General features: G+C 46.7%; 1 protein-coding gene across 1 annotated transcript; it reads right to left on the bottom strand.

Annotated features, from left to right (window-relative positions):
* Nucleotides 1-84: 84 nt before the first annotated feature.
* LOC309616746 (optic atrophy 3 protein homolog) lies at nucleotides 85-8215 on the bottom strand. The gene is made up of 2 exons (XM_082367690.1): nucleotides 1796-8215; nucleotides 85-1423 (listed from the first exon to the last, which is right to left on the bottom strand). Exon 2 carries the CDS (start codon nucleotides 1404-1406, stop codon nucleotides 1023-1025), a length of 384 nt encoding a protein of 127 aa, XP_082223816.1. The 5' UTR covers nucleotides 1407-1423; nucleotides 1796-8215; the 3' UTR covers nucleotides 85-1022.
* Between the last annotated feature and the right edge of the window lie 4232 nt (nucleotides 8216-12447).

A 12447-nucleotide genomic window follows, 5' to 3' on the forward strand; every position in this document is an offset into this window, starting at 1 on the left:
TTCTCAGACACATTCTCAAAATGACATTCCCCCAGAGCTCCTTAAATTATACATTTACAGTCTAAAAAAAATAGAATTCAGAAATAACAGAGCTCATAACACATCCCCTTTAATGGTTCAATGGGTTGGCAGCGGGTAGGCGAGGTAGGTAACACTTAACACTACCTGGTGGAATTATTCCATTTGGTTGGAGGTGGTGAACTTCAGGGCTGAGGGGCAGGTGGTCCCACTGGAGGAAGCCTTTGCGTGAAGGACTGGGGTGGACACTGGGTGTCCAGTTCAAAGGCAAGAAGTAAGGGGGAATCCCTGAGTACTCTGAAGAGATCTGGATGGAGGAAAGGGTGGAGAGAGGATCTGTTGGAATGATCCACTTAAAGAGGGGAGGACCCCAGTCAAGGCACCAGTGGTGGACGAGAGGAGCCACAGGGTGACTCACTGGAGCTAATGCACACCAAGATCCATCCTACTCCCTGCCCTCCTGAAAGAGTGAGGTAGATGGAAGGTCAAGGGGTGGGGAAGTCCATCAGAGGTTTCTATATTTTCACTACAATGTCGGTACCAGTGAAGAAGTGGGAAGAGGTGTCCTGGTGTAATGGACGAGGGTCCCAGGGAAAGGACCACTCCTCAGGTAAGTTGGAGGTGTGAGTGACAAAATTAGATGGTCCATGTGCCCTGCTGGCCCTCCTATTGGTGGGTGGGCGGGGTCCAGTGGAAGACACTGCTTTTCCATTCCAAAGTGCTAAACCAGTGGATGCGGTGGGGGGGGGGGGGGGAGAGCGGGGGTGGGGGTCGGGCTGGAACGTTCCACCGGTGGATGGGGGTGTCCCAGTGGAAGGTACCCCTCACTGGACAGGTGAGTAGGGAGGTGACCAGAAGCCTGGTTGGATCAGCCCCAGTCCAGGATCCCTTCTGCCCCTAAAGGGACCTGGTGGTATTAGCTGGGCCGGTTCAGGAAGGGACAGTGGGCACAGACATGGCAGCCCAAGCATCAGTCACGTCTGAGACCAGGGCCCTGCGGCCTCCTACTCCTCGGGCGTGGGCTCTGCCTGGGGCGCGGGCGGCGGGTCCGGGGCGCAGAGCTGGGCGCGCACCTCTTGCATCTGCGCCTGCAGCTCCTCCAGGGCGCCCCGCGGCGGCGCCGCCTGCACCTGCGCCTGCAGGGCCTCCAGCGCCAGCGCCAGGCGGTCCACCTCGTCCCGCATCGTGACCCAGGCGGCGCGCTGCTCCCCCTCCTTGCGACGCTGATACGCCTGGTGGCGCCAGTACTCCAGCACCAGGCAGCTGCAGGTCACGACGAAGACGGTGGCCTCGCCCAGCAGCTCGGCGCCCAGCTCGGCGGCCGCCTCCTCGTTCAGCGGCTTGACGGCTTCAGCGTTGAAGCCCATGAGGCGCATCTTGGCTCGCATCTCGGCCCAGTGGTACACTGCGGGGGAAGACAGGGGTCAGGGATCTTTGCTGGGGAATGCAAGCCCCGCCCCTCGACGCCTCGGTGTCCGGGTCGGAGCAATGGCGACACGGCAGCCAGAATAGCGGGCGCCAGCGGGGAATGGGCCCCTTAACCAAGACCCGCGCCGGGCCTCGCACGCGGAATGCCCAGTTAGTTATCTGGCCAGGGGTGGCCCTGAGGGCATCTTTTGAAAACGTCCAGAAGATTCTGGTGATCGGCTGGGGATGAGAATTGCTGCCCTGGAGGGGAGGTCCAGAGTGGGGGCCGCCATCTCTAGGAAGGGGTGGGAGCGGTCCAAAGTCCAGGGCGGGTGTAAAGCTTGCTCCTTCTGCCCCTCCCACAACCCACCTGCCAGGCTCCTTCCCTCCCCCCGAAGGTGGAGCCGACGGTGCTGCGCTCTGTCCTGACGTGTGTCCACTGTGGGGTTTGGGGCTTTGGACGGAGCTCAGGGCTGGAGCGCCTGCTCTAACGCCAACTCCTTCCTTATCTAATCACTTACTCATGTGAACAAGGATTATCAGCATTGTGATCACTTGTAAATGCAACATAAGCCTAGAGTTGATGTTGAAACCTGATTCACTGCAGTAATAATATTCATCCACTGATACACGAATTAATGGGAAAAATAAGGTTCCTTGGGCTCATTAAGGGATGAATTTCTGAAAACATTTATACTTGACCCCTTCCAACCATCCTCCACAACAACCAGGCTGACCTAATTAGGTTTTCTTCCTTTAAGTTAGAAGAATAACATGCACATGGGGGGGATCATTTAGACTACATGGAAGGGGGTAAATTGCAAGACAGAAGTCCATCTTTCCACCTCCAGCTTTAGTTCTCCTATTCCTCAAAGGAATAGGAGGACTATTTTTTGGGGGGGCTGCATGGCGCGGCTTGTGGGATCTCAATTCCCACACCAGGGATTGAACCCCGGCCACAGCATCAAAAGCCTGGAATCCTAACCACTAAGAGGTTAACCACTTCTATTGGCAGACCAGCCAATAGAGAAGGACTTGAATCACCTAAGAGGATAAAATCTAAATGGCCACTAGACATGTGAAAAGATGCTGACCTCCATTACATGTCAGGAAAATATTAAGTAAAATCACAAAGAGAAAGCACTACACACACACCAGAATGGCTGAAATGAAAAACCCACACATCCTAAGTGCTGCCAAAGATGTATCACACTCAGACTCGGAGGAGGTAATTGAGGACACCCACTCTGGCAGCTGGTTGGCAGCGACTCCTAAATTTAGCATTCAATGCTCTATGAGCCAGCAATTCCGCTCCTGGGTGGACACCCACAGAAACCTGTCACATGTTCTCTGAAAGACATGTCCCTGCATGTTCACCTCAGTGCTATGAATAAAAGACTCTAGACCACCCAAATGCCCACCCATAGAAGGATTGGTAAAACAGAATGCACACAGTGAAACATTCAACAGCAATGAGAACAAATGAACCACAACGACATACAAAAAGCTGAATAAATCTCACAGACAATGTTGAGTGAAAGAGGCCACACAAGCATACATGCTGTGTGATTCCATTTATATAAAGTCCCCAAAGAGGCAAACTCAATCCACGGAGTTACAAGTCAGGATGGTGGTTACCCTTGGGGGGCATAGTGACTGGAAGGGGGGCATGGTAGGGTTTCTGGGGGGCTGGTTATATTCTGTTTCCTGTTCTTTCTGTGAGTTTATCAAACTATACACTTAGGATGTGTACACTTTGCTTTAGGTATATTGTAATCCAGTTAAAAGTTTTCATAACCCAGGGCTTTCCTGGTGGCGCAGTGGTTAAGCATCTGCCTGCCAACGCAGGGCACATGGGTTCGAGCCCTGGTCCGGGAAGATCCCACACGCCGTGCAGGAACTAAGCCCGAGCGCCACAACTACTGAGCCTGCACCCTAGAGCCCATGCTCTGCAACAAAAGAAGCCACCACGAGAAGCCCACGCACTGCAACAAAGAATACCCCCTGCTCGCCGCAACTAGAGAAAGCCCGCGCGCAGCAACAAAGACCCAACGCAGCCAAAAAAAAAAAAAAAAAAAAAAAAAGTTTTCATGACCCAAATGAACGAGAGTTGTCCAGCCACCTTCCTGATCTCTTCCAAGTGAGTTTCACTTGCAGCATCTGGTGAGGCCCAGAGAAATGCCACTGTCCGGTGCCATGCCCTTGGTCAGTCTGTTTCCTCCCTGTTGCCCATGGGCAGCCAGACTTGGCCTTGGCCACCTGTCAGATGAGCCTGAGACATCTAACTTCAAGGTGTCTTGACTGCCTATTTAACCCTCTTCCTGTTGGGAAACTACACTGGCCCCTCCCAAAAGGAACCCCAGTCTTATGATGTCCCCCAGGCTCCTGCCTGGGTGCAGGAAGCAGGGTCGTGATGGAACCTTGAACTCTCTATTCTCCCTGAGGGTCTGTTAGAAGGCAAAATGGATTCAGAATCCAGGACTGAGAAAGTCCAGGTCCCCACTCAAAATGGGAGGGGGACGGGCACGACTATGGCCTGTGTTAAAGGGACTCAAAGACACGATGACAGAACATTCCTTTCTTTTTTTTAAATTTTTAAATATTTTAAAATTTATATATATTTTTTGGCTGCACTGCAGGGCCTGCGGGATCTTAGTTCCCCAACCAGGGATCGAACCCATGCCCCCTGCAGTGGAAGTGCGGAGGCTAAACCAATGGACGGCCAGGGAATTCCCCACATTCCTTTTTGTTTAAAAAACAAAATTTGATGAGCAGTTAAGAGAGTCTTTTATAATACAATTTTATTATATGATTTTAACCACAATTTTAAAAAGTATTCAAATTCCATATGTCAATTACCTCCATAAATCTAGACAGTTTCTTAAAGGTAAAGGCTCAAAAGGGAATCTCAGCCTGAAATTGAGGAGGATTTTATGTCACAATCTACAAATGAAGCTATGCTTGCCAAGCACAGTAGTTAAAACAAAACAAAGCAAAAATGGTGAAATTACTCATGTTTCCTTCCCTAGCAGTGTCTTATATCCCCAGGCATGCTTTTGCCAACTTACCAACACTTCTGAAATACTTCACTACTAATAAATCTCATGATTTACAAAGGAAAAAAATTAAAAGAATGAATGAGCTTTATGTATTTCAACACAGAAAAATCTCCCAAACATAATGAGAAGAAATACAAGGTCCAAAAGATACAAACAGCGTGATAAAAACAAGAACGTGCACTATGGACACACATATATATTCAGGAAAAGTATAAAGTCTCACATGGAATAATACTCAGCAACTTCAGGACAGATGAAGGAGGAACGAGTGAGAACGGGGTGAGGCTTTTTAGCTTTAGTCCCTAGAAAAGGGAAAAAAACTCAAAGCAAGTAGGGCAAAATGTTAATATCTATTAATTCTAAGTGGTAGGTACATGGGTGTTATAGTATTTTCTCTATGTCTGCAATATTTCACAATTAAAAGTAAAAAATTAGTTCAAAAAGAATAACAATTATATTTTTTGGCCATTTGGAAAAAAAAGGATTTTGATGAATGCACAGTGATAGAAATCAGGTCAGTGCTTCCCTGAGGTCAGGTATAGATGGAGAGATGGACTGCAAAGGAACACAAGGAAATTTGGGGGGTGAAGGAAATATTTTTAACTATGGTGGTGGTTTCATGGCAAATACCTGTGATAAAACCCATCAACGTGAACCCTTAAAATAAGTACAGTTTATTGCATGTAAGTCATACCTCAAAAAAAGTTATTAAATAAAAAGGAATTTTATAAGATTAAGAAAGTGAGAAGGAAAGCCACAGACTAGGAGAAAATATTTGCAAATCATATATCTGATAAAGGACTTGTTCCAGAACATATAAAGAGCTCTTAAAACTCAACAATAGCTGGGAATTCCCTGGCGGTCCAGTAGTTAGGACTCGGTGCTTCCACTGCAGGGGGCCCCGGTTCAATCCTTGGTCGGGGAACTAAGATCCCCACAAGCCACATGGCCCAGCCAAAAAAAAAAAAAAGTCAGCAGAGAAATACCAATCAAAACCACAGTGAGATTCCATTTCACACCCAGTAGAATAACTGTATTCAAAACAACGGCCAGTTGCACACATGTCCACATCAGCGTTATTCACAACAGCCAAAAGGTGGAAACAACCCCAAAGTCCATCAATTTGTGAATGGATAACAAAATCTGGTATATTTATACAGTGGAGTATTATTAATACATAAAAAGGAATAAAGTACTGATACATGTTACGACAGGGATGAATCTTGAAAACATTATGCGCAGTGAAGGAAGCCAGACACAGAAGGCCACGTAGTGTATGATTCTTTTATATGAAATGTCCAGAATAGGTAAATTCATAGAGACAGAAAGCAGATTAGTGTTTGCCAGGGGCTGGGGGAGGGGAGAATGGGGAGTGACTGCTAATGGACTTGAGGGATCTTTTCAGTGATGGAAATGTTCTAAAATGACTGTGGTAACAGTTGCACGACTACGTAAATTTACTAAAAATAAACTGTCCACTCAAGACAGGTGAATTTTATGGCACGTAGATTATACCTCAATAAAGCTGTTTAAACAAACAAACAAGAAAAAAGTAGAGTCTCTCCCGCTGAAATTGGCAAATGCTGCTGTGCAAATGCGCGGGCTTCTCATTGCGGTGGCTTCTCTTGTTGTGGAGCACAGGCTCTAGGCGCGTGGGCTTCAGTAGTTGTGGCACATGGGCTCTAGAGCGTAGGCTCAGTAGCTGTGGCGCAAGGGCTTAGTTGCTCCACGGCATGTGGGATCTTCCCGGACCAGGGCTCGAACCCGTGTCCTCTGCATTGGCAGGCAGCTTCTTAACCACTGTGCCACCAGGGAAGTCCCTGGACCTGAAATCTTGAGTAAGGTATCAAGGACGCCAGGAGTACCTAGGAGTCATGCAGGAGGGAGGATGGCAGGTGAAGGGCGGATGTGGGGTGGTACCCACGGTGCTAGCAGTCCTCTGACCTCAGGAGTCCACCAGTGTCTCGTGCTCATGGCAACCTGGGGTAGACGCCTTGCTGCCAAGTGTTGGCCCAGCCAGGGACTACATTTCCCAGTGCCCCTTGGGGTTAGGTGTGGCCAGGGCATTAAGTCCCGGCAAGGGGAATTGAGGTGGAGTGAATAGAGTGCCACTTCCAGTCCTGGTCCATAAAACCTGTGCTCTCCTCCTTCATGCTCTTTACTGACCTCTGGCTGGAGTGGACATGACCCCCAGGGTGACCTTGAAAGGCACAAGCTGAAGATGGTGGGACTGCATCAGCCTGGGTCCTTGAATGACTGAGCAGAGGAAGAGGGCTGTCCTGCCACATAACTCCCCTACAAGAACTGCTATACAAGCAAGAAATAACCCCCTGTTCTAGGTGCCATTACACATTTTGGGTCTCTTAGTGACAACATTGGTGTCCTGAACTACAGACCTCCAAGATTCCTGCTGATTTTCCTAGCCTTGGTCTCCAATATATCCTTCCAATATATTCTTTTTCTGCTTCCGTTGGCCCAGGATGGTTTCTGTTGCTGGCATTGCAGAGTGTTCACTGATGATGACAAAATTCAATGCTTTGCTAGTATTTCCTCTGCGCTAGGCACCTCCCTAAGTGTTTTACATGTATTAACTGTTTCGATGTCGTAATAATCCCACAAAGGAAGTTCTGTTGTCAAGCACAAAGACATACGGTGAACTCCAGCTCATCCAAATAGTATGAGGTGGATCTAGGGCTTGAGTCCAGGAATTTCAGTGTCAGAGCCCACACCCTCCTCCAAGATGCTCCACTGCCCTCCAGACAGATTCTCTAAGCCTAGAAATGACTGCCAGTTACATCCATTTTCACACAGCACTATTCACAACAGCCAAAAGGAGAAACAACCCAAATGTTCATTGACAGATGTACAGAGAAACAAACTGTGGTCTATCCGTACAATGGATATTATCCAGCCATAAAAAGAAATGGAGTACTAATACCTGCTGCAACATGGATGAACCTCGAAAACATGATGCTAAGTTGAAAGAAGCCAGACACAAAAGTTCACATATTGTATGATTCCATTGATAAGAAATGTCCAGAACAGGCAAATCCATAGAGATAGAAATCAGATTGCTGGTGGCCAGGTGTTGGAGGGGGAGCGGATGGGGAGTAGCCACTTAATGAGTACCAACTCTTATTTTGGGGGTCATGAAAATGTTTTGGAATTAGATGGAGGTGATGGTTGTACAATGTGGTGAATGTACAAATGCCACTTAATTATTCACTATAAAATGGTTAATTCTATGTTATGTGAATTTTACACCAATTAAAAAACAAAAAACAAAACTGCGGAACTCCACACAAGGGGCACCCTCAGCCGCAGCCTCGTCTCCTGCCACCCCCTGAGCTACCCTCACTGCAAGAAGCCAAAGAAAAACAACTGTGGAGGAAGGATCCTGCTTCCTCCATGGGCCCTGTAACTTGAAATTTTTAATTTTTTTAATTGAAGTATAGTTGATTTACAATGTTGTGATAGTTTCAGGTGTACAGCAAAGTGATTCAGTTATACATACGTATCTTTTTCAGATTCTTTTCCATTATAGGTTATTACAAGATACTGAATACAGTTCCCTGTGCTATACAGTAGGACCTTGCTGTTTATCTATTTTATATATAGTAGTGGGTATCTGTTAATCCCAAACTCCAAATTTATCCCTCCCCCCCTTTCCCCTTTGGTAACCATAGTTTGTTTTCTATGAGTGCAACCTGACGTTTGTGATCTGCAGCCAGAGGAGGCTGCTCAGTGGTTGCTTGGGGGAGGGGAGAGGGGAGAGGGGCAGGGGGAGGGGAGAGGGGAGGGGGGCAGGGGGAGGGGAGAGGGGAGAGGGGCAGGGGGAGGGGAGAGGGGAGAGGGGCAGGGGGAGGGGAGAGGGGAGAGGGGCAGGGGGAGGGGCTTGAGGAGACTGGGGAGTGATGAGATGTGTCTACTATCTTCAATGTGGTGGTGGTTTCACGGGTGCATACGTATGTCAAAACATCAAATAACACACACTACTGTACATAAAAGAGGTATTTTATATATAGAAAAAATAGATATTTAAATATTGTAAATCAACTGCACTTGAATAAAATTAAAAAAAAATTTAAACCATCAAATGATACATTTTATATACGTGCATTGTATTGTGTGTCACTTATACCTCTCACTTAAAGCTTATACCTCACTTAAAGCTGCTTTGACAAAAAAATCCGAGATAGGGCAGGAGAAGCACCTACTTAGAAACAGAGAAAAAGGACTGAAAGAGTTTGTGGCAGGAGAAAGGGTACAGAGTGGGTAGCGTGGGGCTGGGAATTGCGGCTTTTGATGATAAGCCTTAGAGAATGTTTTGTTCTTTAAACTGAGAATACAAATAAACATTTAGTGTAATTACACACGTGCACACGCACAGACACAATACTCGTGGGACCTGAGCACTGTTATCTTGGATCCTTGCCCCCTCACCTGATTAGTCACCGGATCTGATGAATCCCAGTCTCTGCTCCTCGGCGCCCCCTGCAGCTCCCCAGCCTGCACTTGTTCAGCCTCGTCCTCTCAATCCACGCTCCCCACGGAGTGATGGTCCCAGAAAATAAAAATGCACCGAAGCCACAGCCCTCTCCTTACGAAAACCCTACTGCAGTGGTCTCTACTTGCTCACAGAAAAAGTCCTGACTCCTTAGAATGGCCACAAGGCCCAATGGGATCTACCCCACGGCTGATGCTCTGGCAGTTTCCACCTGTTCATTCAGTGCCCAGACCCCTCTGCTCTCTCCCACCCCTGGGCCTTTGCATATGCTATTCCCTCTGCCTGCAACACTCACTCCTCTCCACACCCACCCTGAATTTTCAGATGCCTCCTCCTGTTGGGAGTCCTTCGTGACCCCCCAGGCTGGGTCCATCACGATTTATGCAGGTTCCCCCATCCCAGGTCCACGCACTCTGGGTCGTCACTACCTGTGGATGGACTGTCTCCCTCATGACCTGGGAGTCCCGAGAAGGCAGGATCCAGAGTGTCTTGGTCACCACTGTGTCCCCAGCACAGCCCTGCCTAGCACAGGACTGGGCACAGAGATGATATTCATGGAATATTTGCTAAAAACATAAATGAATGAATGAATCAATCAATCAATGAATAAATAAACTACTGACCAATTACAAAAGGGCAAAGGGCACTTTTCCAGTGGCAGACCTGGTGGTCATCACCTGAACCAAGTGATCAAACTCAGCATCATCAGAAACGGGACACACCGATATCGTGTCCTGATGGAGTTGCCAAGGGAAAGACACAGCACCACACACATCGTTTTCCTGCTGAAAATGTTCACTCTCAATCTAATTATGGTCCAGAGTGTGGCTCATTTGCTACAGGGCGACTGAGCTGGAAGTTCCAAAAACCCAAAGTCATAAAAATCCAAAAGAGCTAAGGAACTGTCTTAGATTTTTAAAGATTAAAGAGATGTGACTATAAAATATAATTTGTGGATCATGATTGGATCCTGGATTGGAGGGGAAAAAAAAATCTACAAAAGACATTTTGACATTGTTGGAGAAATTTGAAAAGAAGCAGTTTCTTAAATGACATTATGAAATTATTAATCATTTTCTTAGTGTATAGTGGTTTGTGGATTATGTGGGAGAAGGTCCTTATTCTTAGAAGACACTTGCTTCAGTTTTGAAGGATGGGGAATTCCCTGGCAGTCCAGTGGTTAGGACTTGGCGTTTTCACTGCCGAGGGCTCAGGTTCGATCCCTGGTCGGGGAACTAAGATCCCGCAAGCCACACAGCATGGCCAAAAAAAAAAAAAAAAAAAAATTTAAGGACAAAGTGCCATGGCATCTGCAAATTACTTTCAAATGATTCAGCAAGAAAATCTGTGTATATATAGAGACAAAGATATAGATGTAAACTGTTATGGACTAAAATGTTTGTGTGTCCCCCAAATCCATATGTTAAAGCCCTTACCCCCAATGTGATGGTGTTTGAAAGTGGGGTCTTTGGGAGGTAATTAGGTTTAGATGAGGTCTTGGGGGCAGGGACCCCATGATGGGATTAGTGTCCTTATAAGAAGAGGAAGAGACACCAGGGCTCTCTCTCTCTCTTTGCCTTGTGAGGACACAGTGAGAAGGCGGTCGTCTGCAAGCCAGGAAAAGGGTCCTCGTCAGGAACTGAATCTGCCAGCACCTTGATCTTGGACTTCCCAGCCTCCAGAATGTGAGAAAATATATATCTGTCGTCTAAGCCACCCAGTCTATGGTATTTGGTTATAGCAGCATGATAGAAGACATAAACATGGGTATAGATGTAGACCTAGATATTTGAAGGACATAAACAGGACACAGTGTGAACAAGGGATGGATCCAGTAAGGGCTCTTGGGTGTTGATTGTGTATTTCTTTCCATTGTTCTGTAGGTTTGAGAATTTTTCCAAATAAAATATTGGGGAAAACTGAAATATAAATAACAAACAAACAAACAAATACATAGTATGTGTGGAAAATACTCCAAAACGTAGGAGCCGATTATTTCTGCGAGATGGGTTTGGTGGTGGTCTATGATTTTTAAGTTTTCTCGTATGAACACTGATGACTTGTTTGTTAAATCAAAGAGGAAAATTCAAAACATGTGCATGATCAGATCCAGCGGCGTCATTTCCAGGAATTATTCTTAAGAAGCTAAGGATGGAATGCACAAAGATTTAGCCCATGGTCCCTGAGGACACCCCTCTGCCTAGCATGGCTGTTTGGGAAGGTCCTTTCCATCCAATCACCAAGGCGTCCTGATGCTGCCTTCCAGGTCAAGTAGAAGTGGGGCCACTGTTTGGTGTGTGATGTGTCCATCTTCTAAGCTTAAAACTCAAAACTCATGGGAAACCTGGAGGGGTGAGGGGGCAAACTCTGGGGTACCTTATTCACTGTCTCTTGGAGGGTCCCTGCAAGACTGAGCCCCAGGTACTTACAGAAGTAACATGTTCACTAACATACCCTGTAAAGACTTCCTTCCTTTTCTGTCTCACTTCCCTCCGGAAGAACCCCTTGTTCCTCCCCTTCAAAGAGTTAAAGAATAGCAGTAATTTATTATCCCTGTAATTACTTTCTGAAGAGGGGAATAAGGCCCCTATTTGCAGATAATTTGGTTATTTAAGAGCCAAAGAGTTTCTGTCTGGAATGATGAAAGAGTTCTGGAAATAGATGGTGATGGTTGCACAACATTGTGAATACACTTAATGGACTTAATGCCACTGAATTGTACACTTAAAAATGGTTAAAATGATGAATTTTATGTTATGTATGTCTTGCCACAGTTTAAAAAGAAAAGGTAACTTTGTAATGAGAAATTGGTTTAGCTACTGCTCTATTTCACCCCCAACTGGTCAACACCTACTGGGTGTACTGCAATACGGTCCTGATGGTAATCACCCAGAGTTAGTGCACACCCCACAAGGTAAGGGCTCAGTCCCACGAGACTGCCCATACTCCAGACATCAGCCACAAGTGGGCTTCCCAGGCCATGTTCACCTCTGACTCACTGGCTGTAAATTCAGGGCTCACAATTCTCTCAGATTCAATAACTGGCTAGAATGACTCACAGAACCCCCTGAAAACGTTATACTTAGAATTACAGTTTTATTATAAAAGATGTACAGAGGGTGAGGTCTAGGAGGGAACACAGAGCTTCCTTTGCTCTCTCCCTGTATCAGAACAGCAATCAGAACAGGACTCAGGTTGCCACCCAGGAAGCACTCAGTTTCATCAAGAGTGATGAAATCTTCGGCCAAGTGACTGAACTCAATCTCCAGAGCTCCCAATATAGCTAGTTTAAAATCACAACCTGGGACTTCCCTGGTGGTCCAGTGGCTAGGGCTCTGCACTCCCAATACATGGGGGCCCGGGTTCGATCCCTGGTCGGGGAACTAGATCCCACATGTATGCTGCAACTAAGAAGTCCACATGCTGCAACTAAAAACCCCACACACCGCAACTAAT

Source organism: Balaenoptera borealis (genome assembly GCF_965194805.1).
Source record: "Balaenoptera borealis genome assembly, chromosome: 19".
Lineage (NCBI taxonomy): Eukaryota > Metazoa > Chordata > Mammalia > Artiodactyla > Balaenopteridae > Balaenoptera > Balaenoptera borealis.